General features: G+C 52.8%; 1 protein-coding gene across 3 annotated transcripts in view; it reads right to left on the bottom strand.

Annotated features, from left to right (window-relative positions):
• Positions 1-27,127, bottom strand: part of RGS3 (regulator of G protein signaling 3) — an 85,971-nt gene that overhangs the window by 36,708 nt on the left and 22,136 nt on the right. For 2 of the 3 annotated variants that reach the window (XM_044265072.1, XM_044265080.1), the window contains 2 exons: positions 22,638-22,681; positions 15,872-15,994 (listed from right to left, as the gene is read on the bottom strand). In XM_044265072.1, the coding sequence (XP_044121007.1) occupies positions 15,872-15,994; positions 22,638-22,681 (167 nt within the window). Of the gene's footprint in view, positions 1-8,671; positions 11,546-15,871; positions 15,995-22,637; positions 22,682-27,127 lie in introns of those variants that run through there. The other variant, XM_044265079.1, reaches the window with a different exon arrangement.

The following is a 27,127-nucleotide window of genomic DNA, read 5'->3' on the forward strand; positions in this document are numbered from 1 at the left end:
CTCAGGCAGCTGCAGAGGTACAGGGGGCCAAGGGCTGAGACCGTCTCCCTTTCCGGCTGCAGTCTAACTGGCCACATGCTGGCCTAGGATTTCAGACTTTGGGAGCAATCCCCAACCCATTCACCTGCTTGCTGGAGCCAACATAAGCTGAAAGAGCTTTCCCGCTTAGTACCAGGAAAAACTACCCATAGAGAGCAAAGAGCTCAGGAATGATCTGGTGACATTTCCAAATTCCAAAGACTAGAAAGAGAAATGCTGCTTGTTTCCATAAAGAAACTTTAGAGAATCAACTGAGGACTGTGCTTCTTACAGCATAAATGCTGGGATGACAGAGCACCTCCCTCAAGTATCTGGAGAAGAAGGATTGCTAGCCTAGAATTCTCAACGTCGGAAAACGATGACTCAAACATGACGGCAAATATTTTCAGACTTTGAAAGGCTAAGAAATTATGCCACCCATAGATGCTTTATGGAAAAATTACTCAAGAGAGCTCTCCAGAAAAAAAAAGAATGAGTCCAAGCCAAGGAGTCAAGAACGAGATGGTGTGGTATCCAAGAGACGGGCGAGCAATGAATCCGGAAACATACATGCACTGAACTACTGATAACACAATTGAGGAGCTGAATGCAGCTTAAATAAATGACACTTAAAACAGGACGGATAGTCTAAAAATGATAATAATCAGAAACTAAAATTCCAAATTATTTCAACCATCCCTGGGAGGTGCGGAGGAAAGCAAGGAGAAGTATGGGTCAGCTGATACATTCATTGTGGGCAGTAGGAGGTGAGGACAAACTATTCTAGATCTGGTGTCATGACCAATACGGAAATATGTCTATGGAAAAGGTAAGAGTAAAACCCCGGCAGACTAGAATCAGGGTACAACATTCCAGAGGAAATTTTGCGGAATATTGGGAGGGCAGCCTTGGGATGACTACGGCCACCTACCATAAAGCTAAAATTATTAAGTCTCAACCTGCTGTAGGAATAGACAGTTAATGAGGAGGGGGGTAAAACTTGAAAAATAAACCATACAGTTCAAGGTGGGGGGTGAATATTATATAATCCTGTGGTGAATACCACAACCCCAAAGGCAAAAACAATTAAAAATTTATAGCTATATTAGTCATCAGAAAAATGCAATTCAAAACCACAGCAAGATACGACTTCAGACCCACGAGGATGGCTATCATTTATAAAAATGGTAAAATAACAAGTGTTATCCGAGAGAATGTGGGGAAAGTAGAACCCTCATATACTGATGGTGGGGAGGAGAAATCATGCAGTCCCTCTGGAAAACAGTCTAGCGGGTCCTCCAAAAGTTACACATAAAGTTGCCATTTGACCTGGGGGAGGCACATATTGCCGAGAAGTGGATACATAGGTCTGCACAAAAACCTGCACACAAGCATTTACAGCAGCCTTATCTACAGCAGCCGCAAGGCAGAAACAATTCAAACGTTCATCAATGGATAACCGGGAAAATGAAATGCGGCGTAGCCCTGGATCCACCCGTCCATGAAATATTAGACAGCCGTACAGAGAAACAAAGCACAGTCAAGTGCTACCCTATGGGTGAAACCTGGAAATATGACACGAAGTAAAAGAAGCCGGCCACCAAACCCCAAATATTACAGGATTCCACTTATATGAACAGTTCAGAAGAGGCAAGTCTATACAGACAAGAAAGTGTCTCAGTGGTTGCCTTGGGTTGGAGGAGGTGGGGGCTGACAGCTGCAGGGTCTGCTTTCTTCTGGAGATTCTAATATTGATTGAGGTGATTGTTGCAAAAGTCTGGGGGATACACCAAAAAAACACAATGAATGAATGAATTCTATGACATATAAATAATATCTCGAAAAGCGGCTACTTAGGGGCACCTGGGTGGCTCAGTTACTGGGCATCTGCCTTCAGCTTGGGTCATGATCCCAGCCAGGGCCCTAGGATCAAGTCCTGAGTTGGGGTCCCTGCTCGGCGGGAAACCTGCATCTCCCTCCCCCACTCCCCCTGCATATGTTCCCTCTCTCATCTCTTGCTCTGTCAAATAAATAAATAAAATCTTAAAAAAAAAAGATGCTACCAAAACAATTTATAAACATGACTGACTGCCTATCAATTGGAAATAACTACAGTTTTAAAGAATAATAAAAACACGAATATCTTTATTATATAGAGAGCTCTAATCAGCTAATAAACTATAAGCAGCCCAATTTTTTAAATGTGTGAAAGGACTCACAAAAGAGGCAACGCAAGTGACTAAAGGCATATAAACAAATATTCAACATCTCTAGAAATCAAAGGCATTAACCCCCATTGAAGAGTAACAATGCAGTGTTGGTGAGGGTGCGGGGAAATGGGCATTCTCTCACCCAGACTCGCAGTTTGCTTGGGACAAAAGGGGTTTCTCAACAAGCAGGACTTTCTGTACTAAAAAGGGAAAGTCCTGGGGTGCCTGAATGGCTCAGTCACTTAATTGTCCACCTCTTGGTTTTGGCTCAGGTCATGACCTCAGGGTCTTGAGATCAAGCCTTTCATTGGGCTCCACACTCAGCCCAGAGTTGCCTGAGATTCTCTCCCTCTCCCTTTGCCCTCCCCTCTGCTCCTGCACTCTCTCTCACTCCCCCCCCCAAATAAAGTAAATAAATAAAATATTTAAAGTACAGATCATAAGTCTGTACAGCCATTCCAGGGAGTCATTTAGAAATAGTTATCAAGAAGCTTTTTTACAAATACATACTTTCTGGCTCGGAATTCTACTACCTGGGATTTATTCTCATAAAATTCATTCAACAAATATTTGTGGAGGGTCGAACATGTATACTGGATGATGCCGGGGGATACCAAGATATGCCTATAAGTATTTTTATCTCAGGGTTTTGTAACAATGAAAAGCTGGAGGGGTGCTTGGGTGGCTCAGTCGGTTGGGCTCCAGGCTCTTGGTTTTAGCTCAGGTCATGATCTCATGGGTCATGAGGTCAAGCCTCCATTGGGCTCCCTGCTCATCGGGGAGTCTGCTTGAGATTTTCTCTCCCTCTCCCTCTGCCCCTCCTCCCATTCGTGCTCACTCTTTCTCAAATAAATCTTTATTTATTTATTTATTTGACAGACAGAGATCACAAGTAGGCAGAGAGGGAGAGAGAGAGAGAGAGAGAGGAGGAAGCAGGCTCCCCACTGAGCAGAGAGCCCGATGCGGGGTTCGATTCCAGGACCCTGGGATCATGACCTGAGCCGAAGGCAGAGGCTTTAACCCACTGAGCCACCCAGGTGCCCCTCAAATAAATAAATCTTAAAAAAAAAAAAAAGAAAAAGAAAAGAAAAATTGGAAACAAACTACATGTTGAACTACTAGAGATCATTTAGATAAACACAATGAAATACTCCCCAAGTGCTAAAAATGATGCTGTACAAGAATATTTATTGATATGGAAATATGGATACCCCACACATTGCTGAATAGAAAAAAAACAAGTTAGAAAGTTGTGTGCACCAGTAACCCCAATTTGCAAAGTAGATACTCATGTGTATAAAAAAATGCCTCACAGGATACACCCCAAATGTTAACAGTGTTTGTCTCTGGGTGTTGGGATTAAAAGTGAACTTCATTTCCTTCTTCTGCTTCAACTGTATTAAATGTTTTCATCATAATAAACACGAATCGCTTTTGTAACAACACGACAGAAGTCAACTGCCTTTAAGAAACAAACCAACACCTGTCATGCCTCCATTGGTAGAAGCCCCAAGGAGAGGGGTTCAGAAAGTCAAGTCTGTGTGCAGGACAGCTACCATGACTGAGTATCTTCTGCATGCCAGGACTTCACACAGTCCATCCCCTCAAGTGCTCCCAAGAATCCAGCGAGATAGGGGTCCTCATCTCATTTGACTGATGCTACCTACCACTAGGTAGACACACAGATGACACCTAACATTAGGTAGGTGGTAGACACACAGGTAGACACAAAGATGACACCTACCACTAACTGCACAGCTACTGAGAAGCAAAACTGGGTTTGGGCCCAGGCCCCTGCCTCTACCTTAGCTAGGTGTCCTTGTTCCTGAGGAAGGGCAGAGAAAGGTCCTGAGCTAGTAGGCCCTCTGTCCTGTAGGCCCTTGTCTGCCGTCCCCGCAGACCGTCCAGAAGGCGACAGAAGAACAAGTTAGCAAGGGTGGGGACACCAGCAAAGGGAAGGCGTGGCGTTAGAAGGCTCACTGGCAGAGGTCAGGGCTCCGGGTAGACTGGCCGGTACTCCTCGCCTGCTGGGCGACTCTCAGGAAGCCCAACCACATCCGGCCCCAGGAGTTCCCAGGCTCTGTGCACACCCAGAGGCGGTGAGAGAAAGCCTCCCAAAGCCTGCAGCTTCCCTGCTGAAACAGCAGGGGCAAAAGAGCCTGCCAGGGGAGACCTTCTCCCTAGGCCCAGCCACTGCTGGCCAGTCCATTCCCGCGGGGCCTCCTCTTCTGTTTGCGAACAGGGTGTGAAGGATGATGGCTCCAGGACCCTCCCAGACCTAAATTCTCTGAACCTACGGCCCTTCTTCACATAGAGCCTGGCAGGAAGAGGAAGGGGGGGAGGTGCCCCACCCAGCTCCCAAAGGATCCCCCCTCCTCTTCCCCTCAGCTCCATTCCCACCACTATTTTTAGAACAGAGCACAGGGAGCATCTCCACCAGTCCTGCCATGCTCAGAGCCCCAGGTGGAACAGCAGCCCCATTCATTATGCTCCAGCAGGAACACACCAGGAATTTATAGACCAGCCAGCCGACTAGACAACCTCTCCCCACACCATTAGCCAGGCCGTTTCTCAATATTTCCATTACAGCCCAAAGTGGTGACTTACTTTTTCTAATGACAACACAGCTGAGTGAGACAAGAGGGTGTCTCTAGGACATCTGTGCCCTCCCCTGCCCCCAACCTGGCCGACTCTTCAAAAGTCACAGAAGAGGGACACAGGACTAGAAGCTTATTATGGGGCCTAGTTTCAGTTCTAATACCAACTGCTTGGCCCTTGGCCGGGTTCTTGCCCCTCTCTTGGTCTTGGTTTCTATAAATCAGCTTGTTCATCAACCCAACTTGGTGTGGGAGGAGGGAGAATTTTCAGTTCCCCATTCAAAGGTTCAGTGGTTCCATCAAAACTCCAGTCATTCATAAAATAAACACTGTACTCATTGGTTCCTGGGTATGTATTGAGTTCTGTTCCCAAGGTCTATCTGAGAGTTGATGACAGGTCTCAGAATGCACTCTCCCACTGAAAACTCTGTTTTAAATGGTGGTCAGCTTCTTGGGCTAGCCTACTTAACCCTTAATGTTCTTCCACGAGGAGCAACAGCCGAAAGCTATCAGAGAAAGTCATTCCCATTTGGAAGACACTGTTTTGGGAAATTTACCTGGAATAGTGTTTGAGTGAAAGAAGATATACTTTAAAGGCAATGAAAAATGTCAGGGGAAGAGTTTGAAGGAGATTTCTGACCACATGAGAAACGAATGGTACTGAGTATTGATTACCACAAATTCCACTTGAAATTCAGCATAGGTCATAGACCCAGTCGTGGGAAAGGTTAAAGAACACATATATGTGAAGTTCAAACAAGAGTCTGTGAATAGAAAGGAAGAAGGAAGAGGCGAGGATTTGGGGTTGGGAGCTCTTTGTACTGGCTTCCTGGGGGCCAGCCTGGAAGGAGGCACCTTTGGGTGGGAGGAGGCAGGAGTGTGTTCATAATTTGTGTACCTATGATAGGGATCCCTTCCAGTACAAGATCTGTAAGAATATCGTGAGTACATGATGAATATTAACCACATATTAATGTGAATATTAACCAATATTGAATATTAACCACACATTTGCATATACCCACCATGCATACACTCTTGTTCCAATGTGAAGACCAAATTGTCTGTTTTCTTTCTCCCTTTAACCTGCTACTAAGAGTTCTGAGGCTTTGAAGATGACTCCTGGAGCTCATCTAGACTCAACTGCCTCATTTTTCTTGGTAAAGAAGCAGATAATCAGAGAGAGAGAGTAATTTGCCCAAAGTCCACAGTGAGTCACTGGCAACATCAGGATTTGAACTAAGATCTTCAGAATCCTATTCTGGTTTTCTCTGAGGGCAAGAGTTTCAGTGAGAGGGGAGCCCCACAAATCTGGGGAAGAAACCATGGGAGCAGCTCTGGTCAGTTCTCCTTTGTCTCTGAGGATGCGAGGAGTCAGCATAGACTATGGTAGTATCCATGACCCTGAAATGAACCTGGCCAGATTGTTTAGTAAAACACGTGGGGATCCAGGCTCTGCTCTCACCAGATGGAGGCACAACAGAGAAAGTTCTCAGCCAAGATAGTCAGGACTTTGGCTTGGCCACTAACTTGCCCATGACTATGGCCAGGTCACTTTCCTGGTTTGAGACTCAGTTTCCTTATTTAAATTCTAGAATATGAGAGTCTCAAACCATAGGACCCAATTCAATTCTACAACATATCCTGAATGCGTACCAAGAATAGGGCAGTAACAGAAAAAGAATTAGACAAGATAGGACGGCTACTGGCTGCCAAGGAGCTCACAGTCTTGCAGAAGAGACATATCTGCCTAACGCACTGTTAAAGGTGAATGCCATGGGGGCACAGAGAAGGAAGCAACGACTTCTGTTGTACTTTTGATGCACATCCGAGAATGGGGTCTCTGGAGAGGGGCTGAGCCCTAAAGGTTAAGGACTGCAGGGGCCGCAAAGAGGGGCAGGCAACCATAGGTGGAATGGCTGAAATACGAATGCAGAGTTCGGAGAAGAGTTGAAATAATCCAGGGTGCTCAGACTGGAGGCACACAATGAGAGTAAAGGGTACCCAGTGAGAGCCTTGAGAGCCAAGCGGAGACCTGGCCTTTATTCTAACAACAGCCTCCCTCATGGTCTGAAGCAGCTTGGCTGGTCTGTGATGGCTGGAAAGCAGTAATGCAGAGCAATCCAAGGGGCCCTGGCTCTGGGCCACCACGGTCCAATCCTCGCCACCCCCGCTGTGTGACCTTGGGCAAGTTTCTTAACTTCTCTGAGACTCAGCGTCTTTCTCTACCAGCTGGGTGTAAGGAGAGTAGATGTGTAATGGGGATAATGAACCTCATGAGGGCCAGAGTGGGGATTAAAGAGACAACACAGGTCACAGTGTACATATTCACCTGACCACCCCATGTTATCATTCTGCCCTTAAGCCAAGGATCTGGGAACAAGAGCAGGATGGTGGCCCTGTTCCGAGAAAGGCTTGAGGGAAGATAAGGTCAAGATAGTATGGAGGGTTAGGTTGTGCTGTCTTCCTTAAGAGCTAAAACAAGGGGGCGCCTTGGTGGCTCAGTGGGTTTAAGCCTCTGCCTTCGGTTCAGGTCCTGGGATTGAGCCCCACATCGGGCTCTCTGCTCAGTAGGGAGCCTGCCTCCCCCTCTCTCTGTGCCTGCCTCTCTGCCTACTTGTGATTTCTGTCTGTCAAATAAATAAATAAAATCTTTAAAAAAAAAGGGGGGGGGGTAAAACAAGAAGACTACCATGGCAGAGGAGAAGGGCAAGATGGCGAAGCTGGCAGTCTTTCCAGAGCCAGATGGGCAGCAAGCAGGGGAGAGGAGAAGGCTGCAGAGACTGGAAAACACTTGAGCCGTTTAGGGAAAAGAGCCTGCTTCCTCGGGGGAGTGTCTGAAATCCAGTCCAGCTGATTCCCAGTCACTTGGGGTTGCGATTTAGAACTAGTCAATTAGCAAAATCTGGGCCCAGAGTGCAGAGCCGACTCTCTCCCTGCCCTTGACGGGGCTCGGGCCAAAGGCCTATTTCCAGGACTCAGGTCCTAAACCTGTAGCTATCCCCTTCTGCCTTTGGCCTCAGTTCCATTGCTGCTGGGTACCCAGTACTGTGTCGGCTGATCCTCTAGAATGCCAGAGTCGAAAGGGAAAGGGCCATTCAGCGACCATTCCAGCGCCCCCTGACAGCCTGCCTTCAGGAACTCTCCCTTGTCCTTCATATCAAATCTGGTGTGAAGCTCTTACGCTTTTCTGGGCTACCCCTCGGACACGTGAACTCTGGGAGCTTAGTCTCCACTGTGCGGAGAATAAGATTCATTTATCCTAAGGCATCTCCTCTAGAGCTGAAAGGGCCACGGCTTTCACACGCACGATATCATCCTCCTGCCTCTTCCGGAAGGAGATGATTGATTTCCCTGCTTCCGCCCGCAAAGAGCAAGCCTCTGCATCTGGGATGAGCAGTGGGTCAGATGGAAAGGCCCTGGCTTGTCTTGCCAGCTGTGTGATCTGGGATAAATCATTTAATGTCTCTGAGTCCCAGGCCCTTTTACCTATACAGCGAGGCTGCTGGTGGTCTGGGGAGATAATGCCTGGGGACCCTGGCTGCCACCCTGGAAGGCCCGGCTGTCCCTGTGAGGAACCCTCCCAGAGACGGCCTCCACCCCCACCTGGGGCTGTGTGAGAAAGGCGGGCTTTGGTGGATGAAAAATGTTTAAATAAAAGATTTAAGAAAAAATAAAGAGACAAGACATACATAAAGAAATGTCCTTATTTCCAACAGGTCCCAGCTCCCAAAGGGTCAAAAGGCCAGGCCAGCAGAGACCCCGCATGGTTCCTTCCAGGAGAGACAGAGTTTCAAAAGACCCAGCGCCTGAGCACTCAGAAAACACGGGATCCCAGGGTGTGAGGAGAACTTAAAGGATCACTTTGTATTCAAATCGCACAGATGGCCTTTTTAACAATAAATGGTTTGCTCCCATCCTCCCCGCTCCCAGGCCCCAGACACCAAACGAAGACAATTGGACCATCAGGAAAGAGACCATTGTGTAGGTTTCTTAGCATGATTTATGTGGAGGGCGGGGCCCAGCCGTGTTTCCCGTGATTATGACTCTCAGATGCCATTTCCATGGCATGTCCATCATCCCGGGCTGGGACAGCCAGGGACACTGAAGAGCGGCAGCCGCTCGGTCATGTTTCATCTTCTCGAGCCCGTGGAGCCCAGGGCATTGTTTCATCCATCTGAGAGGCAGAGCCTCAGTGGTGCTGTGGCTCCCCACAGTCCCCAGATGGACGGGCCTGTGGCTCCTCCAGGAGCTGATGTTTGCTCCCCCAGTGGTCAGCTGGGCCTAGGACTCCAACGGGAGCACGAGTCAAGTCGGCAGGTTGTCGGGGACAAGCTGGGAGGAATGCCCTGTCCCCAGGGCTCCGTGTTGTGTTCTGATTCTCCATTTCCCAGTGGCCAGAGCTCCTGTCCTCGGCAACAGTCTGGGGGGGCGGAGGTTGGTCACCAAGTCCTGGGGAGTCGAGCTTGCTGCCTTTCCAGACAGGCGATCCTCCCGGGCCTTCCATTCCCCTTAATGTTATTTTATAAGGGAATCAAATGAAATCCAAGTGCAGCTTGCTGTCTCTGCTGAGGCAGCTGCTCAGCCTCTCAGAATGAACCCTGCGGGCGGAGTCTAGGCCCCCAGACATGGGTATCGCCAGGCCTCGAGGCCCAGCCTGTTCCCCTACTGGGCTGGGACATCGGCACGGTCACTGGCAGATACATGCCATCCCCTCTCCAAGAGGTGTCTGATCTTGCCTACACGGGAGGTGAGGGACATAGCATTCCCTTCTGGGCCATCCTTCGTGGAGTGCAAGTGGCCACGGCAGCTAAACAACCTCACCAGGCATAAGAGCCCTCTCTAAAGACACTGAGCTCTTACAGGACATGACGCAGAGACCATCCAAGGTCCAGGGGCTTCTCTGGCCTGAGCCATCTCTCCAGCTTCTTTGATTGTGGTCCTACATATACCTTTTGTGTCCGACCTGTATTACTCAGACCTGTGACCTCTGACTTCCCTCCCTCTAGGTCTTGGCAGTTAGAGAAGGGTAGGAGAGCTGTACAAGCCTGAGCTCCAGGCCTTGACCAGGCTGGGCTCTAATCACTCACCCCCAACTGGTCTTCTTTTAGCTGAGCCACACCTAGCCCCCGTCCCTGAACCTTGGGAGCTCTGCAGAAAGCAAACCAAATCTGTTTCTAGAGGACTGTGTCCCAACTTCCTGTTGGGCCATTCAGCACAGGATGGGCAATCTCTACTGAGGCCTGGGGGCTGTGAACCTTCCCACCTGGGCCAGGCGAAGCCCCAGCTGTTCCCACCTTCCATGGCCATTGCTAGAACTCAGCACTTTGCCCACCCAGGCCCAGCCAGGAGGAGGCTCTGTGAGGAAGGCTCCAGGGCTCACTTGCATCACTGAGAGAACAAGACAAAGTGGAGGAGAACAAAGGCGGATGGGGGCCAGGGAATTCTCTCCTCTCAGCCCAGAGCCGCCACTGTATCCCAAGGTCTGGAAAGTCACATATCTACCTCCCCAGACTATCCAGGACAGGCCAACACAGCTCTTCACCCAGAAGACTGAACGGACCCCTTAACTGATCCATTTATACCCACTTGGGTGCCTCCTTGGGCTCTCTGCTCTTCTAGAAATGTACCTGAGGCTGTCCCTCTCTCGAAAGCCTTCAGTGGCTTCCCACTGTACCTAGAGTGACATCAGCAAAACATTAACCACTGTGGCCCTGCATGATCTGGCCCCACCCACCCTCCTGGTTTGCCTCCTCACGTAGCTCCCGCCACACTAGCCTTTGCTGGCCTCAGCAGGCCAAGGTCTTTCCCATCTCAGGTACTGTCCCCAGGCTGTTCCATTTGCTTGGAACACTGCTTCCAAAATCCTTGACTGGCTAACTCCTTTCTGGCCTGCAGGTCTCAACTTAAAAGTTATTATATTCCCTACCCATTGACCCCACCCCCCATAGCAATCTAAATAATATTCTCTCTTAAGGGAATCCTTTTCTTCATGGATGATCAGTTTGTCATCTTGTGCATGCATGTGTGTGTGTGTGTGTCTATTTAACGCTCACTCCCCTACTAGGACTGGTATCTTGATAAGAGCAGAGACCATATCCACCTCCTTCTCCACAGAATCCGCAGGTCCTAGCCTAGAGCCTGGCATAAAGTAGATGGCCCCCAAATATCTGCCGGATGAAGGAATGAATGAATGAGAACAGATGAAGAAGTGATTGCGTTGAGACGTCTTCTGGCAGCGGAGGCTGATGACATTGCTCTCCAGCAGGGCTGACCTCCGCCAACCTCTCCTTTGCCCCCAAAGGAGGCACAAGCACCACGGGAAGCCCAGATGCTCTTTCTTCTCCTTTCTCGTCGTAGAGAAAAAGTTGGGAGTCTTCTCATGGGACTTTCTGATGCCAGTCGGCACGTGCCCACAGAGCCTCTCACACCACTGTGGTCCTTCTGAAGCCAGTCCACACACACACCCGTGGGGCCACTCCCTTCAGATGACCCTAGGCCCACCATCTTGGTCCTCCGTTTTGGGTCCAGTTGAGGTGAGGTTACTGTGTGGTAGGGGATGCCCAAGAAAGGGTTAAGTTGCCAGAAGCAGAGTCCCGCCCTTGGGTTTGCTCAGCCAATCAGAGTCTGTCCTGATGAGGTAAAGCTTCTATCCTGGGTAGCATTGGTTGAGTTGGCCGCCCCCATCTCCTGCTGGAGGGAGCCATAGGGGTGGAGTTTCTGTGGAACCAGACAGAACTGGAATTAGCTCGCTGCCTACTCAGGCCAGGGCTGCCTGTCTCCAAGACCTGCCCCTGTTCCTTCCTAAGGTGCTTGGACAGACCCTGGCATCTCCCGGGTCCCGCCTCTAGCTAACCTGTGGAGATGACAAGGCGTCCCATCTGGGAGAAGGCTCAGAGCCAGAGGAGACTCGGGAGGCCTCAGTTTCCCTGCCTGGGCCCCAGAATACAGCAGCTGGTTAGCAGGCAGTGACCTGGAGCATGCATCCCATGTGCTCAGAGCAGCAGCGTTCAGCTTCAATAAGCAAGGCCACTAGACGAATCTTCCTATATAAACATAGCTTTCAAGTGAGAACAAGAGCGGCTAGTTCACAGAGCTCTTCTTGTGTGCACATGACACGAGCTTAATCGTCCTGAGAACCCCGTCAATCCGTCCACTTTCCTGACGAAAACACTGAGTCTCAGCGAGGCTCGGTGCCTCTCCTGAGCTCATAGGGTGGTCAGAGTTTACGCCTCCCATATCACTTGCCGGATTATTTCTGAGCAGTCTGTTGGCATATCTGTCTCTGCCCCTGGACTGCGATCTTGCAAGGCAAGAGCGTGGCGGATCCATCTGTGCATTCCCACCGTGGAGTCCAGGGTGCACCCCAAGAACGGAGCTGTTCCTGCTGCCCTGCACCCCTCTCCTACCTGATGGCCATCGGCAGCCTGCTCTCCTCAGAGGCTTCCCCTGGCCCAGGCCCGTGCTGTGTGTGTGGCGGGGGCTCAGAGGAGGTTCCCAGAGTGGACGCTGAATGTGCAGCCCAGACCCCGCCAGATGGCTCTCAGGACCCCAACAGGCTCACCTTTAAACTGTGGATTGCCATTCCTAGTCGCCTCTGCCCAGTGAAAGGAAAGTTCCATAGGACAGGTCCCATCCATCTCTGGGACCCCAAAGGACCTAACCCAGTGTCTGACACAGAGGAGTCATCTGTTTTGTGTGTTTGATTGAATAACCAAAGAAAGATGCACCTATTTGCCCCTGTTAGCCCCAAGCAGGACTACCTGTGAGTTATTCTAAATTAGAAGCATCCCAGCTTCCCTCCCCATAGGGGCCAGTCTAATGAAAGTTATCCAAGGCAGAAGAAAGGCAGTTTCCCTCTAGGAATCCATACTGAAGTAAGGAGGGAGAGTTCTGATGAGAAAGAAGGTGTGGGGAGCGGAAGGAAGCTGGGTCTTAATTGTACAGAGAGAAGGAGAGCTCACATGGGTGACCCAGGGCAGCCTCTTCCCTAACCGCAGGCAGCTCCAAGGGAGCTGTGTCCACACTGCCCCAGTGGAGGGCCCCAACCCCAGCTGCAACCCACAGGTGCTCCAGAGACAGCACAGAAAGCCTGTGACTGCCCCAACAGACCCAGCCCCTACAGGCGTTAGAGTTCACGGGCAATCCAGTCCAATGGAAATCTATAGGGCAGGGTTCCCTCATGGAGACTGCATACTCCCAGGCCCTCCATGATAATCTTCCCTGGGAAGCTTTCAAGACCATCCCAAAGTTCAAAGAGCTAGAATGAGCCACCTGACCAATGCACGAGTAGGACCACTGAGGAAACTGCTGCAGAGGTCACACACAGGTGGTGGCCCGTCTGTCTCTCTGTTGTTCTTGGAATCCATCTTCTTCCACTGCCCTCTGCCTTTCCCAACAAGCATTTCATGTTCAGGACGTCCCATTTACGGTTTACAAGCTTGGGAAGAACTTCGTGTTCCTTGAGGTGTATGAAGGGTCCCCCCCTTTCAAGGGATCAGCAAACACAGTTGAACAGGGTGGAGAAGGGGCAGCATGGGACTCCGGGGAGTACCCCCTGCAAACCCTTCTCTCCCCAGAGAGGCATCTGGGGTGGGGCAGGGAGCAGCCTGGGCAAAGGCTTCCCTTTTGCTGAGGAAGGCGGAAGGCGGAGCATTCTCAGAAAGAACAAAGAAAAGGCATTTAAAATAAATGAATAAATAAATAAATAAAGGCATGCTACTCAGGACAAATTAATCAAGCAGGACTCTTTCTGCCTGAAAAGCAAGAAGCTGGGGCCTAAGCTCTGCCTGGCCTTCCCTCGTCTCTCTCCCTGGAGGTCAGCAACCTTAGCAGAAAGGCTGTAGTCTAGCCCTTGGCAAAGACATTCCTGGTCACCTCTGAGGCTGCCAGGATCTGGTGGACCTGAGTGCAGGTGGTTGACCAGTGGGCCGGCTGGATGGCCACCAGGCCAAGTTGTTAAGGTAACCAGAGTGCTCCTGGAACTCCATGGGCCTGGAGAAAATCATATTTACCAGAATTTTTCTCGGGGAGCTTTTTGTAATGGACCAGAAGGAGTAAGTTGCTAAGAATCTTGAAGTGTGTGTGGTTGGGGAGGTTGGGCCTGAGACCCCATGGGGGCTTCCTGCCTAACAGAAGGTGCTTCCATAAGTCCCTTCTTAGGATGGTGGGTGTGGGGTTGTGCAGGGCCACTGCAGGGTTTAGTTCTCAGGCAAGGGGGCAGTTCTGAGGTTGTCCCAGTGCTCCTTCTTTACCCTTCTCCCCACAACACACAGCTGCTCCAGTAAACACACATTTAAAGTTATCTAACTGTTGCCAGCCCAGGGCACCCATAGGTCTTGGCATGGCCCAAAAGCCGGGCCCCAAACTCTGGGGTCCTTCCAGTGTCCGCCAGCCAAATCCACAGCCGGCAGGGCCCAGAGCCTGTCTCGGAAACTCGGCCTACCTTCAGCCACTCATACTGCCCTCCCAACCGGAGATGGAGAGACCACCCTAGGCACCGAGAAGACAGCTGTCAACACACTGTCTGCAAACACTGAAGTTGAGGCAGAAAGAATTCTTCCCCGTCACCCACCAGAAGGAGCTAAACCCAAAATATAAGAAAGCTGGGGGAGGGGGGCATGAGTTCAACCATGAACCATCCCAGGGACTGCCCCAGTGCAGAGAACGGCCTGGTTTCTGACCATGACCAAGCCGGGATCAAGGATACCAGGCAGCCTACAGCGTCATCGACAGGTCTCAGATCAGCAGAAGAGCCCGACAATGGGAGAGTAGCAACAAGGAGCTGGCGGGGGTGGGGGGCACGGCAGTGCAGTCCCCATCGCTGTGGTTGAGCAAGCGTCCACTGCGTGCCAGGCACTGTGCCAGGAACTGCATCTGTACCATCTCATTTCCCTCTCCCCGCAACCCTTTGAAGGAGGAACGGTTGTTCCCAGATGGGGACACCAAAGCGTTGAGCAGTAGCGAGACTTGCCCAAGGTCAAGTGACTTGTCAGCCAGTGGCAGAGCGTGAGTCAAAGTCCATGCTCTTCCCACTGTCCCCCTTCATCAAGTTACTCTTGTCTCTGGCTGGTATAAAACAAAATAACTTCTAAGTCTGAGATGACCAAAGTCTCAGACTGTTACTCCCTTCATGAGGGAATAGCCGCGGGGCTGCTATCCGCCGCCACACCAGGCGCGGCTGCCCACAAGTCCCCTGTCCACAGCAGGCCCGTCCCGGCAGCCCCCGCCGTGAGCCCGCCAAACGCATGGGGAAGAAGACCCGGCTGGCAGCTTTACTGGCTCATCCTCTCGCCCCGAGCCAGCGGACCACCCACTCAGATCCTTCTGCAGCCAACCACACCAAACCCCCAAATGGCCAATACTTTCAGTAGAGAGAAGTCACCTGCATGATTCACAAAGGGGAAATACAGCTGGGCCCAGTGGCTGGCCTCCGGCTGACAAAGAGGAAAGCCATGACCTGGCTCCCATCCCCTCCACAGGCACTGGACCGGCTTCAGGGCACCCATCTCCAGTCAGCCCCAGCAGGGAGGCTCTAATCTTCCCCGATGCTCCAGCTGGCGGGCCCCCCATCCCCAGCCAACTCTACTCGGCTCCACTTGGCCATGGCCTGCATCAAACCAGAACAGCTTCCACTGCGGACATCGCCTCCCAATGGTACCAGCCCTCGGCCAGCATCAAACATCCAGTGCGCTACCCCTAGGCACGACCTACCCCGTGGCAGAGGGGGCCTCCCTGCCAGGCGGCAGCAGAAGGCCAACCCCAATTCAGCCTGGCCGGAGGCAAACCACTAATGGAGCCGAGAAGCGATGGCCATGCTCCCTTGGCGCTGTTGCTCTACCTGAGCCAAGCGGAACCCACTCAGTGGACCCCGTGACATGCCGAGAGGGAGAGAAATTCAAGCACCGGCCTCCCTGCCAAGAGCTTGTTGCTCAAGTCCAAGTCCTAAGCTGGAGCTGGTTCCAGGCTCAACGCAGAGGCTTGAGGGTCCGGGCTGGGGAGGGGAGGCCGGGCAGCCAGGGCCACGGCCGCCAGCAAGGCCCTTACCTTGCGCTCCGGGGGTGAAGCCGTGAGCTGTTGCTGCTTAGCGATGTTCTCCGACAGGCACCAGCACACTCTCTTCTTCTGCTCCTGTGAGTGCGCTTCCAAAGTGAATAAGCACTCTGCCTTCTGACGTCAGGGCAAACAGAGGAGAGGATGGTCAGGGCTGCTCCCTGGTTCAGGGGGCTCCCAGGCCCAAGCCCGTCCCCGGATTCCAGAGGGTGAGGCTGCAGCAGGGAGGGGAGGGCCAGCTAAAAGCCACAAATGCACACTAATCCCCAGTGACATCGAGGCAGCCCGAGGAGCAGGGAAGCTGGATCGGGGGCCAGCTGGCGAGCGCGCGGTGTGTGCCCGCGGGTTGTGTGTGGGGGGAGGCGTTAGTTCCCAACACAGTGGAGGCCTGTGGAGAGCCACAGGACAGAAATGGTGAGGTCACCCCCGGGGACAGGCAGCACAAGGCAGCAGCTGGGGGAACACATGGGGGACCCAGAGGGCCAAGGTCTCCAGCCCTCTGATGCCCTGTGGAGTCAGGACCCCACCTCCCACTCACAAAGCCCCCCTCCCCCCGACCATGGCGCAGGACCTGATCACAAAGCCCAGGTTAGATGGGCAGTTGGACAGACATAACAACAGAACTCAAACAGAAACTCAGGTCCCTTCAGGAAGTCTTTGGCAGGCGTAGTCACGTGGCCACACCAGTGCCTGGCACAGGAGCTGGGTCCGACCGGACCTGGGGTCTTTCAGCCCAGCCAAGTGCAAGGACAGACACCAGCACGGCCACTGCTGTCATTCCCATCCCGCTTTGCCATCTAACCTCGTCAAGTGCCATCTCATCCCCCCAACTAGACTAGAAAATCCTTCCAGGAAGGCCTTTTCCAACTGGACCCAGCACAGTCCTTGGCAAGTAATGGCCTCAGTAAGCTCTGGCTCCTGGAGAGACTTCCGGGATGAGGTCAAAGCCAGGCCAGCTTTGGCACAAGCATCAGGGCGCTGCCAAGACCCAAGGAGGTGGCCCTGGGGAGCTGGAACATGTTGGGGGGGCAGGGTGGGGGTGGGTTTGGAGGCAGCCGAGCAGGCCCAGGGCTATCATGCACTCTAGAACACTCTGGTCAGGGGACTGCAGGCTCTTTCCGACTCCACTGGAATTTGATTATAACCTCACAGGGCTGTGATTACATGAGCTCAGCCAGGGAGCTAAGAGCAGGAGCTGGATGGCTTGGAACTGAGAAAAAGACAGTGTTTCTATGCAGTCCTTCCTCATTTTGCAGTTGGGCAGGCCTGGCTTGAATCCAGCTTTGCCACTTCCTACCTGTGGACCTCAGGAAAGGCTGTCAAGTGGGAAGGCCTGTGGTAACGACATCACCCCCTCTCAGAGCTCGTGAGCGGGTAAGTCAGGAGAACAATCGGAGGCCTCATCAGACAGCAGCTACTGTGGTTATCACGCCACACTTTGCTCATTTAATAAATATGTATTGAGTGCCTGCTACATGTCAGGGACTCTACTAGGTCCTGGATATGAAGAAGCAAATAAGAGAGACTGAGCTCTGGCACTCAGGTTGGGGCAGAGACAATAAACCCATAAATAATGAAATAATATCATTACTAATTGGGAAAAGGCCAAAAGGGAGAGGTGCTGCTTGAGCCTGGTGGTCAGAGAAGGCCTCTCTACAGGGGCAGCTCTTGGGTGAAGGCTGGAATACTAAAGGCCAGCAAGGCAAGCGCTTGGGAGAAACTGTTCCAGGCAGAAGGAACAGCACATGTGAGGGCTCTGAGCTGAGATGGTTACCAGCAACATCAACTACCTAGTGCAACAGTCTCAATTCTGCCACTACCCCGCCAACCCTCAGGGATGCCACTCTTGGGGCGGGGCCGGCTCCCATGCTAAGTGTTCCCAGAGCACCAGCCACTCCTCTCCTGCCCCAAAGTGCTCAGAAGCTGATCTTCCTAAATGCATCGGAGGGAAGAAATCGCCTCTCCTTAGCTTCAGGGAACTGGGCGGATATGGGGAGGAAATCCTCCCACTTAACAACAGATTCCTCTACTTCTCCGAACCCCCAGCCACTGCAGGGGAAGGACAAGCCCAGTAAAAAAGACCCCAAGATTCCCCGGAGGGAAGCCAGCTAGGGCGGGAGCTGACCCGAGGGCCCTGTGTTCCGTCTCATCATGTTCCCCTGCCAGGTGAGGGGAGAGGCAAGGACCCTGGTCCTTTCCAGCTTAGAAAGGCCATTTCTCCACAAAGCTGGCCCTGCCTTTACCTAGCTCTTTCGGCTTCAGCAAATCCCTTAATCTCCCGGAGCCAGACCTCTTCCCTTTCTGTGCCAAAGCAGGAATTCTGCCTTAATAACAATTCATTTTATCTAACTCATTTTAAAGAGAATTTTCCCACCCATCCATGCTCTCATTTTGACCTTGACAATCCCATGAAGAGCTAGAGAAGGCTTAGATGGTTACTCCCAATCCAAGGAAGAGGAAAACCAAGGCTTGGAGTGGCTGAGGGCCTCTTCCAGCTCTTAATGCCAGGGAGCAGCAGAAGGAAGGCTCAGAGCCTTGCAGAAACACCCATTGAGATTTGATTCCCCCAAACCCAGGAGGCCCCCTCAGAGGCTGCTGGGATGCTGAGGGCTGGCAGGAATGCTCCCCCTTGCAGACTGGGCCCTAAGCAACCCGAGCACGAAGGCCTTCAAAGAGCAACGCCAGCCAGCGGCTCTCAGAGCAGCTACAGAGCTTGCTGGAACCGTTTCGTACTATTCCACACTGCTCTGTGTTCGAGGACAGTGGCCCCTTCCTACGAAAGCAGGAGAGCCTCCCCTCACAGTGACAGGGCTGCCAGGGTCCCCATCTTGAGACACCCCCCGACATGCCATACCCCTCACAGCACTAAGCGCGTCACCAGTGGGGTCTCAGCCCTTCTTCCAACAACCTTGCCAGGTAGAGGCTGTGATTCTGTCCATTTTACTGACACCCACAAGAACCACTTCCTCTTCCCTGCCCTGTGGATAATCTCTTTTTAGAAAATCATACTTCCCTCTGCCTGGGATGAGGACCATATGACCTGATTCAGCAGGAGAGTTTGGGGCTGAATCTCTGGTCCTGAGAGCTTGAAGCGGAAAGCCTCCTAAGGCTAGGGAATCCAGAAGCCTTCTGAGCTACCAAAGACCTAAACCCAGGCCTGGCCAAGGGTCAGGGGTTGGCTGTCCTAGATGGGCAAACATCTGAGGGCCTCCTTGCTCCCCAGGCTCCTCTCTAGGTGCTTTGGAGGCTGGTCTGGTAAAGAGAGAATGCACAGAACCAGCTCCCTCCAGGGAAGCTGAACTCCCATCTGCATACTTCTGTCCAAATCAGGGACCCCACTGCCTGCCTGAGGGCTCGATATGAATGTTCTCTCTTAATCCCCATCTGATTTAAGGCACTGCTTCTGATGCCACTGCACACTGAGCCCTCACATACCAGAATCCAGGGCTGAGGCACTAAGCAGCCTTGAAGGCATCCTCACATCACTCACTCAGGAGACAGGGCTCCTGATGGGGCAGTACTGGGCCTGGGCCTCTGCATTCAAACATCCTCAAAACCAACCAGAAACCCAGGTCCTCCTGGCCTCCTTAAAAACCCTGTCTTGCCTTACCTCCTCGTTCTTGAACGAGTATTATCTTTGTAGGAACCAAAACCCCTTCTGCTACTGTTTGTTCACTCGCCTTGACGAACCTCTCTTTTAGTTCTAATGACCTGACGACCCAGGTAGGAAGGAAAGGCACAGCTGTTAACCATTTTTTAGACAAGAACACTGGGGCTTGGAGAGGCTAAGTCAGCGGCCCCAGGAGACCTCAGGAAAGGAGAGTCAAAGTCTGCCTTCTGCCTCCTCCAGAGCCTGTAATCTGACCACATTTGTATAACTCTGTGTGTACATTACAAGGAACATGAGATATTCCTCTTAGCTTTCTTTTTAAAAGGTCAATAAATCATTAGTGATGTCTCTAATGGAGAATAAATGAATACGAAAAGCTCTCCCCCCATTATGAAGCTGACAATAATAATAACTCCCATTTACGGAGCACTCGCCGTGTGCCAGACTCTGTGCTAAGTGCTTTGGTCAGGGTATCTTATTGAATCTCATTTAATCATTACGACAACCCTGCCAGGTAGGCGCTGTTTCAGCCTTGTTTCAGAGAGGCGTATGTGACTTGCCCAGATCACTCAGTTAGGAAACGCCAGAGCCAGATGCAAGTCTAGGACTTCCTAACCCCAGAGCACAGACTCTTCAATGAATGGAGCGCGGGATCAGATCCTAAGCCAACGGTCCTTGACCAACATGCCCTTTGTCCCAGGGACCCCAGTGTCCTCAAGCTAGCAGGGGGCTGCATTGGTCCCCTGGGTTTGCAGGGGCTGAGGGACACCTGTCCAGGAGAACAGAGGCCCCATGGCCAAGCACTGCCTAGGACAATCCCACCCAGGACCTACTGCGGGAAAATACCCAAAGCTGGGGCCAGCCAGGCAACTGAGGCTTTCTGGATTTCATGGAAAACCCTTCAAACTCCTGACTCTCTTGCCTCACTTTCTTTTCCAGGAGCCACCTGCATGTTAGACAATGAAGATACACTACTTGTCAGAAGGTCCCATGAAGATGTGAGTTTGGGGCTCCCCATGGGATCCAAAACCAGCAGGACAAGCAGGACAAGCAGGCAACCTGGCTTCCTGTTTCAGATGTGCCTCTTCCCACAGCCTCTACGGAGAAAAGAGAGGCCTCTGGCTGCCTGTGAGCTTGCATCTTCTAGCCCCTCTGGCTCAGAACTCCTGGCACTTTAACTGAACTAAAAGGCCGGGGATCAATACCCTTTGGCAGTCTTTGGAGAGCCGGGAGGTCCCAGGTCCCTGGAAGCCAATGAGCAGAAGTGCTTTTCTCTGGGCCACACAAACCAGCTGGCAGGAAGCTCTCCCGGCATTAAAGAACCTGGAGCTTCATCTCAGGCCCTGCAAGGGAGAACTGGAAGCCAGAGGGGCAAGGCTGAGGGGCCAGAGCTCTGACTTTCCCCAGCCTTGTTCACAGCTGCTAAGCTGTTTGCAGAGCTCCATGGACTTGAATCCCCTCTGGCTTTGCAGGGCCTCTGCCAGCTGCTTCCTGGGCCTGGTAGAGGAGTGCCAACATGGGGCAGGGGAAGACATCAAATGCCTTCCTGGCCCTCAGGTCAGGGGGCAGCCAAGGTCCCCAGCTCAGCTCGGACAATGCCTAATGCCCTTTGGAACTCTCTGCCCTACCGTGAAGCTGACTGGTCAACTCTGTCTTCTCCCCCAGGCATCTGGTCCCCACAGGGGACTCTCTCGGAGGCCTGCACCTCTTTTCATGGCCAGGAACCAGAGGAATGATTTTCAGTCACAAGCGACATACACACTCCTTCTCAAAAGGGTGTATTCCTCTTGGCCAGCTAGTGTAGACCATGCCCTACCCAGAGTGTCTTGTCACACAAGACTGGCCAGTTCTCAGGACTGTTAGGAGGGATGGATGTAAGCAGAAGCAGAGGACAGAAACGGGGTTAATGAATCCTTGCTTGGAACAGATACTGCCCTGCTCCTAGGAGCAGACATGAGATTGGGAACAGAAAATCTGCTGAAAATTTAAGAGTCTGGATGGCTCAGTGGCTCTCAGCCTTTTAATCACCACAGACTTCTGTGATCAAACCCTTGGTCTGACGATAGGGATCTCCCAGACTATATCAGGCAGTAAGTGGTTTGCCTGATTTTGTTCAACAAAGGCATAGCACTGCCCATATGTGCTTCTGATCAGACCGAGACAAGCAGGAATACCAGTCACACTAAGTGGGCATCCTTCCAGCCCAAAACACAGACGCTTAATGTTTTCTTTAGCCTGCGTTAGGGGGCCCAGGTAAAGGTGCAATTACCTTCCAGCCCTTTAAAATACTGACAAGGGGTGCCTGGGTGGCTGAGTGGATTGAGCCTCTGCCTTCTGTTCGGGTCAGGATCCCAGGGTGCTGGGATCGAGCCCGGAGTCGGGCTCTCTGCTCTGCAGGGAGCCTGCTTCTCCCTCTCTCTCTGCCTGCCTCTCTGCCTGCTTGTCATCTCTGTCTGTCAAATAAATAAATAAAAATCTTCTAAAAATAAAATAAAATACTGACAAGATGCTGTAGGAGGGGTCATGGGTGGGACTGCCTGGAAAAAGAGGAAGAGGGGCCGGCACAAGAATCAGGGCAATCTCCAGAAGAGAGACTACCAACCAGGTAAATCAGGTGAGGCATGGGTGTCAGGCCACACCCTCACGATGACCCCGTCAGGTGCTGGAGACAAGGGTGTCCCGAGTAGGGGATCATAGTGTCCTTCTGTCCTCTCTAGGCACTTTTTAAAGATTTTTTTTTTATTTATTTGACAGAAAGAGAGAGAGAGAGAGAGAGCTTGCGCACAAGCAGGGGGAGCAGCAGGCAGAGGGAGGGAGACGCAGGCTCCCTGCTGAGCAGGGAGTCTGACACAGGCTCGATCCTAGGACCCCAAAATCATGACCTGAGCCAGAGGCAGACGCTTCACTGACTGAGCCACCCAGACATCCCCCCTTCTAGACACTTCTGCGCCCACTGCTCCTCCACACAGAGGTGAGAGGCACTGAGGCAGGGACTGCTGTCCCCATTTCACAGGGCAGCAACCCTGCCCAGGACCACGGTATGAGATGGTACGGAGCCTGGCCCCAGAGCCCCGCACTACACCCAGACCAATGTCTTCCCACCAGTGCCAGGCCACAAAGCTGTCTGTGGATCTAGAGGCAAGGACTCACCTCTGCTAGATACAGCACACAGAACTTCAGGTCTTCTGAAGAACCTTGGAGGGAACAAAAGTGAGACTTGAGTTAGCATCGGCCCCAGAGACCAAGCAGCTTGCCCTAGCACCGCCAGCTGCCTCGTCCAGAAGCCCGTATGTGGTACCTTCTGGAAGGAGGAGAAGGAAGAGGCAGGCACAGGGGACAGGGAAATTGCTGGAGGAAAGTCCACTAAGTAACTAAGCAGATGGAGACATGGCAATAGGGCCTTGGCCCGCAGGTCAGTGTCACCCAAGGAATGCTGTGGTCCCACCCCCAGGACAGGTATCCAGGAGCACCTCTGGGCCTCAAACCGCCAGGGGCAGGGAAGCTGTCATCCATCTCAGGAGGCCTCCCTCTTTCCATGCTCCCTGTATTAAGGGACCCAGAGGGACACAGATTCAAGATCCCCCTCCAGTCATGGGCCGGATGTCGCCCACAGATGGCTTCCCAGCCCAGGCCCAGCTCCTTGGTGTGTCTTCCTAGAGCCCCGGTCTCGAATCCCAAATTCACCCATTCTTCACCTCCCACCTGGGAGGCCGCTGGGCGGGAGCGTCAGGCTCCCCACTCCTCCCGCAGAGGAGTGAAGGCGGAAGAGCTACAGAAGCTGTATTTGCTCAGACGGCTTCGGAAACGCACAGACCAAGAGATGACCCTGGCTGCCGGAGAAGGCTTCTTGCAGGAGGAGCCTTTTGAACTTGAATGCAGGATGGGAAGAAAGGAGGAAGGCATGGGCACAGCATGGGCACAGGCAGCGAGGTACAGAAGCACAAGGTGTGGCTTGACGGCTAGCAAGTGTGCGGAAGAAGCCCTGCGCCTTCTCTGACTACTGCGGGCTGCTCCTCAGAACCTGGCATCGCTCCCCACCGGGCCTCATTCTTCTGTGCACAGACCAGGGACGGTTAGGAACTTCCTGAGTTTCAAGCTGTTGACCTCACTGGGCAGGTAGTCCTTTTCAAGACCACTCCACCTGCAGAAAACCCCACACGCTTACTGTGCCCCGTGCTGTCCGTGTATAAGCCCAGCCCTTGCCACAACCCCTAGGACACAGGGGCTGTTATCATCCATGATTCACGTGAGGAAATGGGCTCAACACACATCGGAATCAAAGAAATGGTCCAGTAAACCAAAATGCGTTGCAAAGTAAAGGTGACAAAGTAACAGAGACAGTGGGTCAAGCCAATTCCTAAGAAAAGTCATGAGTGAGGACCCTTGTGTGGGTGACAGCCAGGCCCCCCACCTAGAGCAAGCACGTGGGCAGTTCCCTGGACAAAACGAGGGCCAGGGGTGCTGGCAAGATCCAGAGAAAAACAGGCCAATAGTAAGTGGTTGCGGGGGGGTACACTCTGGACTTAGAAGAAATCCTTCTACTTCTCCCCACCTACAGGAGGGTAGGGAGGGAGAAGTCCCCACCTATGAAGTCCATCATGTTTGAGAAACTCTCACTTGGAGGCTTCTGCCAACTTCTTGCCTTGCTGAGGGTGGAGACAAGGGGAGGTGGTTTCTTTTGTTTAAGAAAACATACTGGATGTCTCCTTGACTTTCCAGAACCAGATCTTAGTGCCAAGGGAGAAACAAAAAGATCTATGTGAGAAAATAACAGAAATGTGGGTTTTAGAAGCTGGCAGTGAGAGAATAGAAGGCTCTAGAAGGGGCGGGGGGGGGGAGCCAAGGAGAGGGGAGCCTCAGGAAGACAGGAGGCCGAGGTTGGGGGGAAACTCAGACATATTTCCTACAGCGAGGGGTGGTTGACGACTGCTTGACTACTTTCCTGGGCTGTAACACCCCCTGCCCACCACCCTCCCGCATTACCCCGAACCGCCCCTGAAATCTGCTCCGTGTCACAGCCTTGTGCTGGCAGCACTTGAGAGAAGGACGGAATGGGGGCAGTGCTCAGCATGGCTCGGAGCCTCACAAAGGGACAGCAAGCCTCGGGAGCCCAGGGTGGCAGGAAGGAGCCACAGCTGCAGAGCAGCAGGCCACGAGGTGGCTGAGCCAGGCAAGCAACCTCACCCTTTTAGGAGCCCTTCTGGGACAAAAGTCTGGGCTCTGGGCTTTCCAGAGTGTGAAAATGTGGGGTGAGTAAAAAGGGATACAGAGGTAGCCCACATTTGGGTTTTCCATCCCACAGTCCAACTGCCGTCACCATTTTGAAATTCCACAGAAGTCACCGGCCCCTCGGTGAACCCTGCTTCCTACCAAGGACTGTGGGCTGTGCAGAGAGAGTCCCAGAGGCCCAGAGATGTTTTCCCCACGTAAGTCTGACCCCTCTGTCATGTTCCCAGGGCCCTCTCCAGCCTAGTCTGAGGTCCCAAACTCAACCATCAGCCAAGCTTCCCTATGCTGTGTGACAAGCCAGGAGGCATGTTGTTCCCATTTTCCAGTTGCAGAAACTGAGACCCTGGGAGAGAAAACAAGCTGTACAGGCATGCAGTGAGTGAGGGGCAGAGCTGAGATTTGAACCCAGGACGGCTGCCTCTAAAGCCTGTCTTCCGACCCCTGTGTCCCATTTCTGCTCCCCCTCCCTCACACCGGTTTACACAATTGCACATCCCCAGAGGTGGGACCGTGTCTCTCCCCCTGCTGTCACCTGCAGCCAGCTCTCAGGTGGGCTCTGAGGATGCACTCAGCACATGCCAACTGACTAAATTTAACTCCAAGCGTTCCAGCAGCTGGGACCTAAGCCGCGGGGTTTCCAAGCCTGCGCACCTGGCTCCCCAGGGTGGCTGGAGAGCCCAAGAATCAGCTGGACATCTCCAGGCCATCCTGAGAGACCAGAGCAGGCCAGGAGGACACCCTGTGGGCGGGATGCTGGCCACCCAGGGAGGGAGAAACACAAAGACCAGCAAAGCCAGTGGGCGACAGAGACAGGAAGAGGCCACAATGGGCCCCGGACGACCGGAGATGTCCCAATTGTTAGCGTGAGCTCTCCACCCGTTCCCATTACACTGCCGTTCAGACCTGCTGAAGCTGGGGGGAATGCTGGGCAGGAGGAGGGCCGGCTTAAGGTTTAAGTGGCCGCCAGCAGCTGGGAGCCGTGGAGAAGGGTGCTTTCCAGCTCCCAAGCTGGACAGCGCTTCTAGTCTCCTAGTCAGTTACACATTCACTCAGTCAAGCAACATTCACCGGGCACCGGCAATGTTCTGAGCCTAGTGCTAGACCCTAGGAGGACGCTCGGCCGGCAGAGCTAAGCTCCATTCAGGCAAGTCACACACGGGAGTCATCGGTCCTTGAGTGGGGTAGATTCTCGCCTTCCGGGGAAAAGCCCTCGCCAGCCCTAGCTCACAGGAAAGGCCACGTGTGCTCCTCATTCCCATCTTCTTTGCCCCAGACTGAACTTTTCCCACATGCTGACTTGAAAGGGACACAGCTTGGAGGCATGAGCCACATTCGTCAGTCACCATTCTGCCATGAGAAGCTCCAGTGGAGGCTCCACATGGACCTCTTAAAACCCTCACTCAGGCCCTGGCTGCGGTGGCAGGTGTCTGTGGGGGCCAGGGACATGGGCCGGAAGACGGGCGCCAGGACTCAGGACACTGGGTTCTACCACTCCAACTCTGACTGCAGGAGAGGGGGACACTGGACCCACAAGCCTGTCTCAGGGGAGGAGGCAGGGGCTCCTCCGATGCCTGGAGCAAAATCTCAGGGATGGGACGTGCACCTGACTGCTCAGTGTCACTGAGCCATGTCCCCGAGGAGCCACGTTCGCTCTTGGCTGGCTGACACTGACCGGGAAGGGCATGACAGTGCATCAGCGCCCAACCGTCCCAGCAAGCCCAGGACACGCGCCTACTCGCACACACACCCCAACACCCGTGTCAGTCCAGGAGGCTCAGGTTACCATGGTTATCCCTCCTGAGGAGAGCGGGCCTCGGCCACCCTCACCCCACCATTGGCCCAGAGAGGATGTGGCCTCTCATATATTGCTCACATGAGCTGAGTATCTGGAAGGTTTCTCTGCAACACCTCAGGCCCCGCACCACCCACTCTGACCAGCCGCCACCCAGTGGAAGTTTGAGCTCACGCTGACTCTAACTTCAAGGCTTGGGTCTGAGGGCTCCAGGAGGGGAAGATCCAGCTAATTCCCAGCCTAGCACCCCCAACCACACTCCAAGGGGAGGAGGTAGGACATTTGGGCACCGTCCAGCATCTCACAGCAACCTCAGGGTCCATGTGGAGGTGTCAGAGCTGGGAAAGAACATCAAGGGCTCGTCCAAACCATCTTCCACGGTCCGAGACACCAGAGCCCAGGAAAGGGAGAGAACCAGCTGAAGTCACCCAGCGCGTTAGCTGCAGAGCTGAGCCCAGAGTCCCAGCTACTACCCTCAGCTCTTCCACTGCCCTCTTCCCCCACCCAATACCCACCCCCAACAAAGCATAGCCAGGTGGAGCCCCTCTTCTTTCCCCTCCCTCCTTCTAGCAGGAGGCTGAGCAGATGAGGGTCCTGGGCTTGTGGCCCCAGACTGGGC

This window comes from Neovison vison, chromosome 9 (assembly GCF_020171115.1).
Source record: "Neovison vison isolate M4711 chromosome 9, ASM_NN_V1, whole genome shotgun sequence".
NCBI classification, from domain to species: domain Eukaryota; kingdom Metazoa; phylum Chordata; class Mammalia; order Carnivora; family Mustelidae; genus Neogale; species Neogale vison.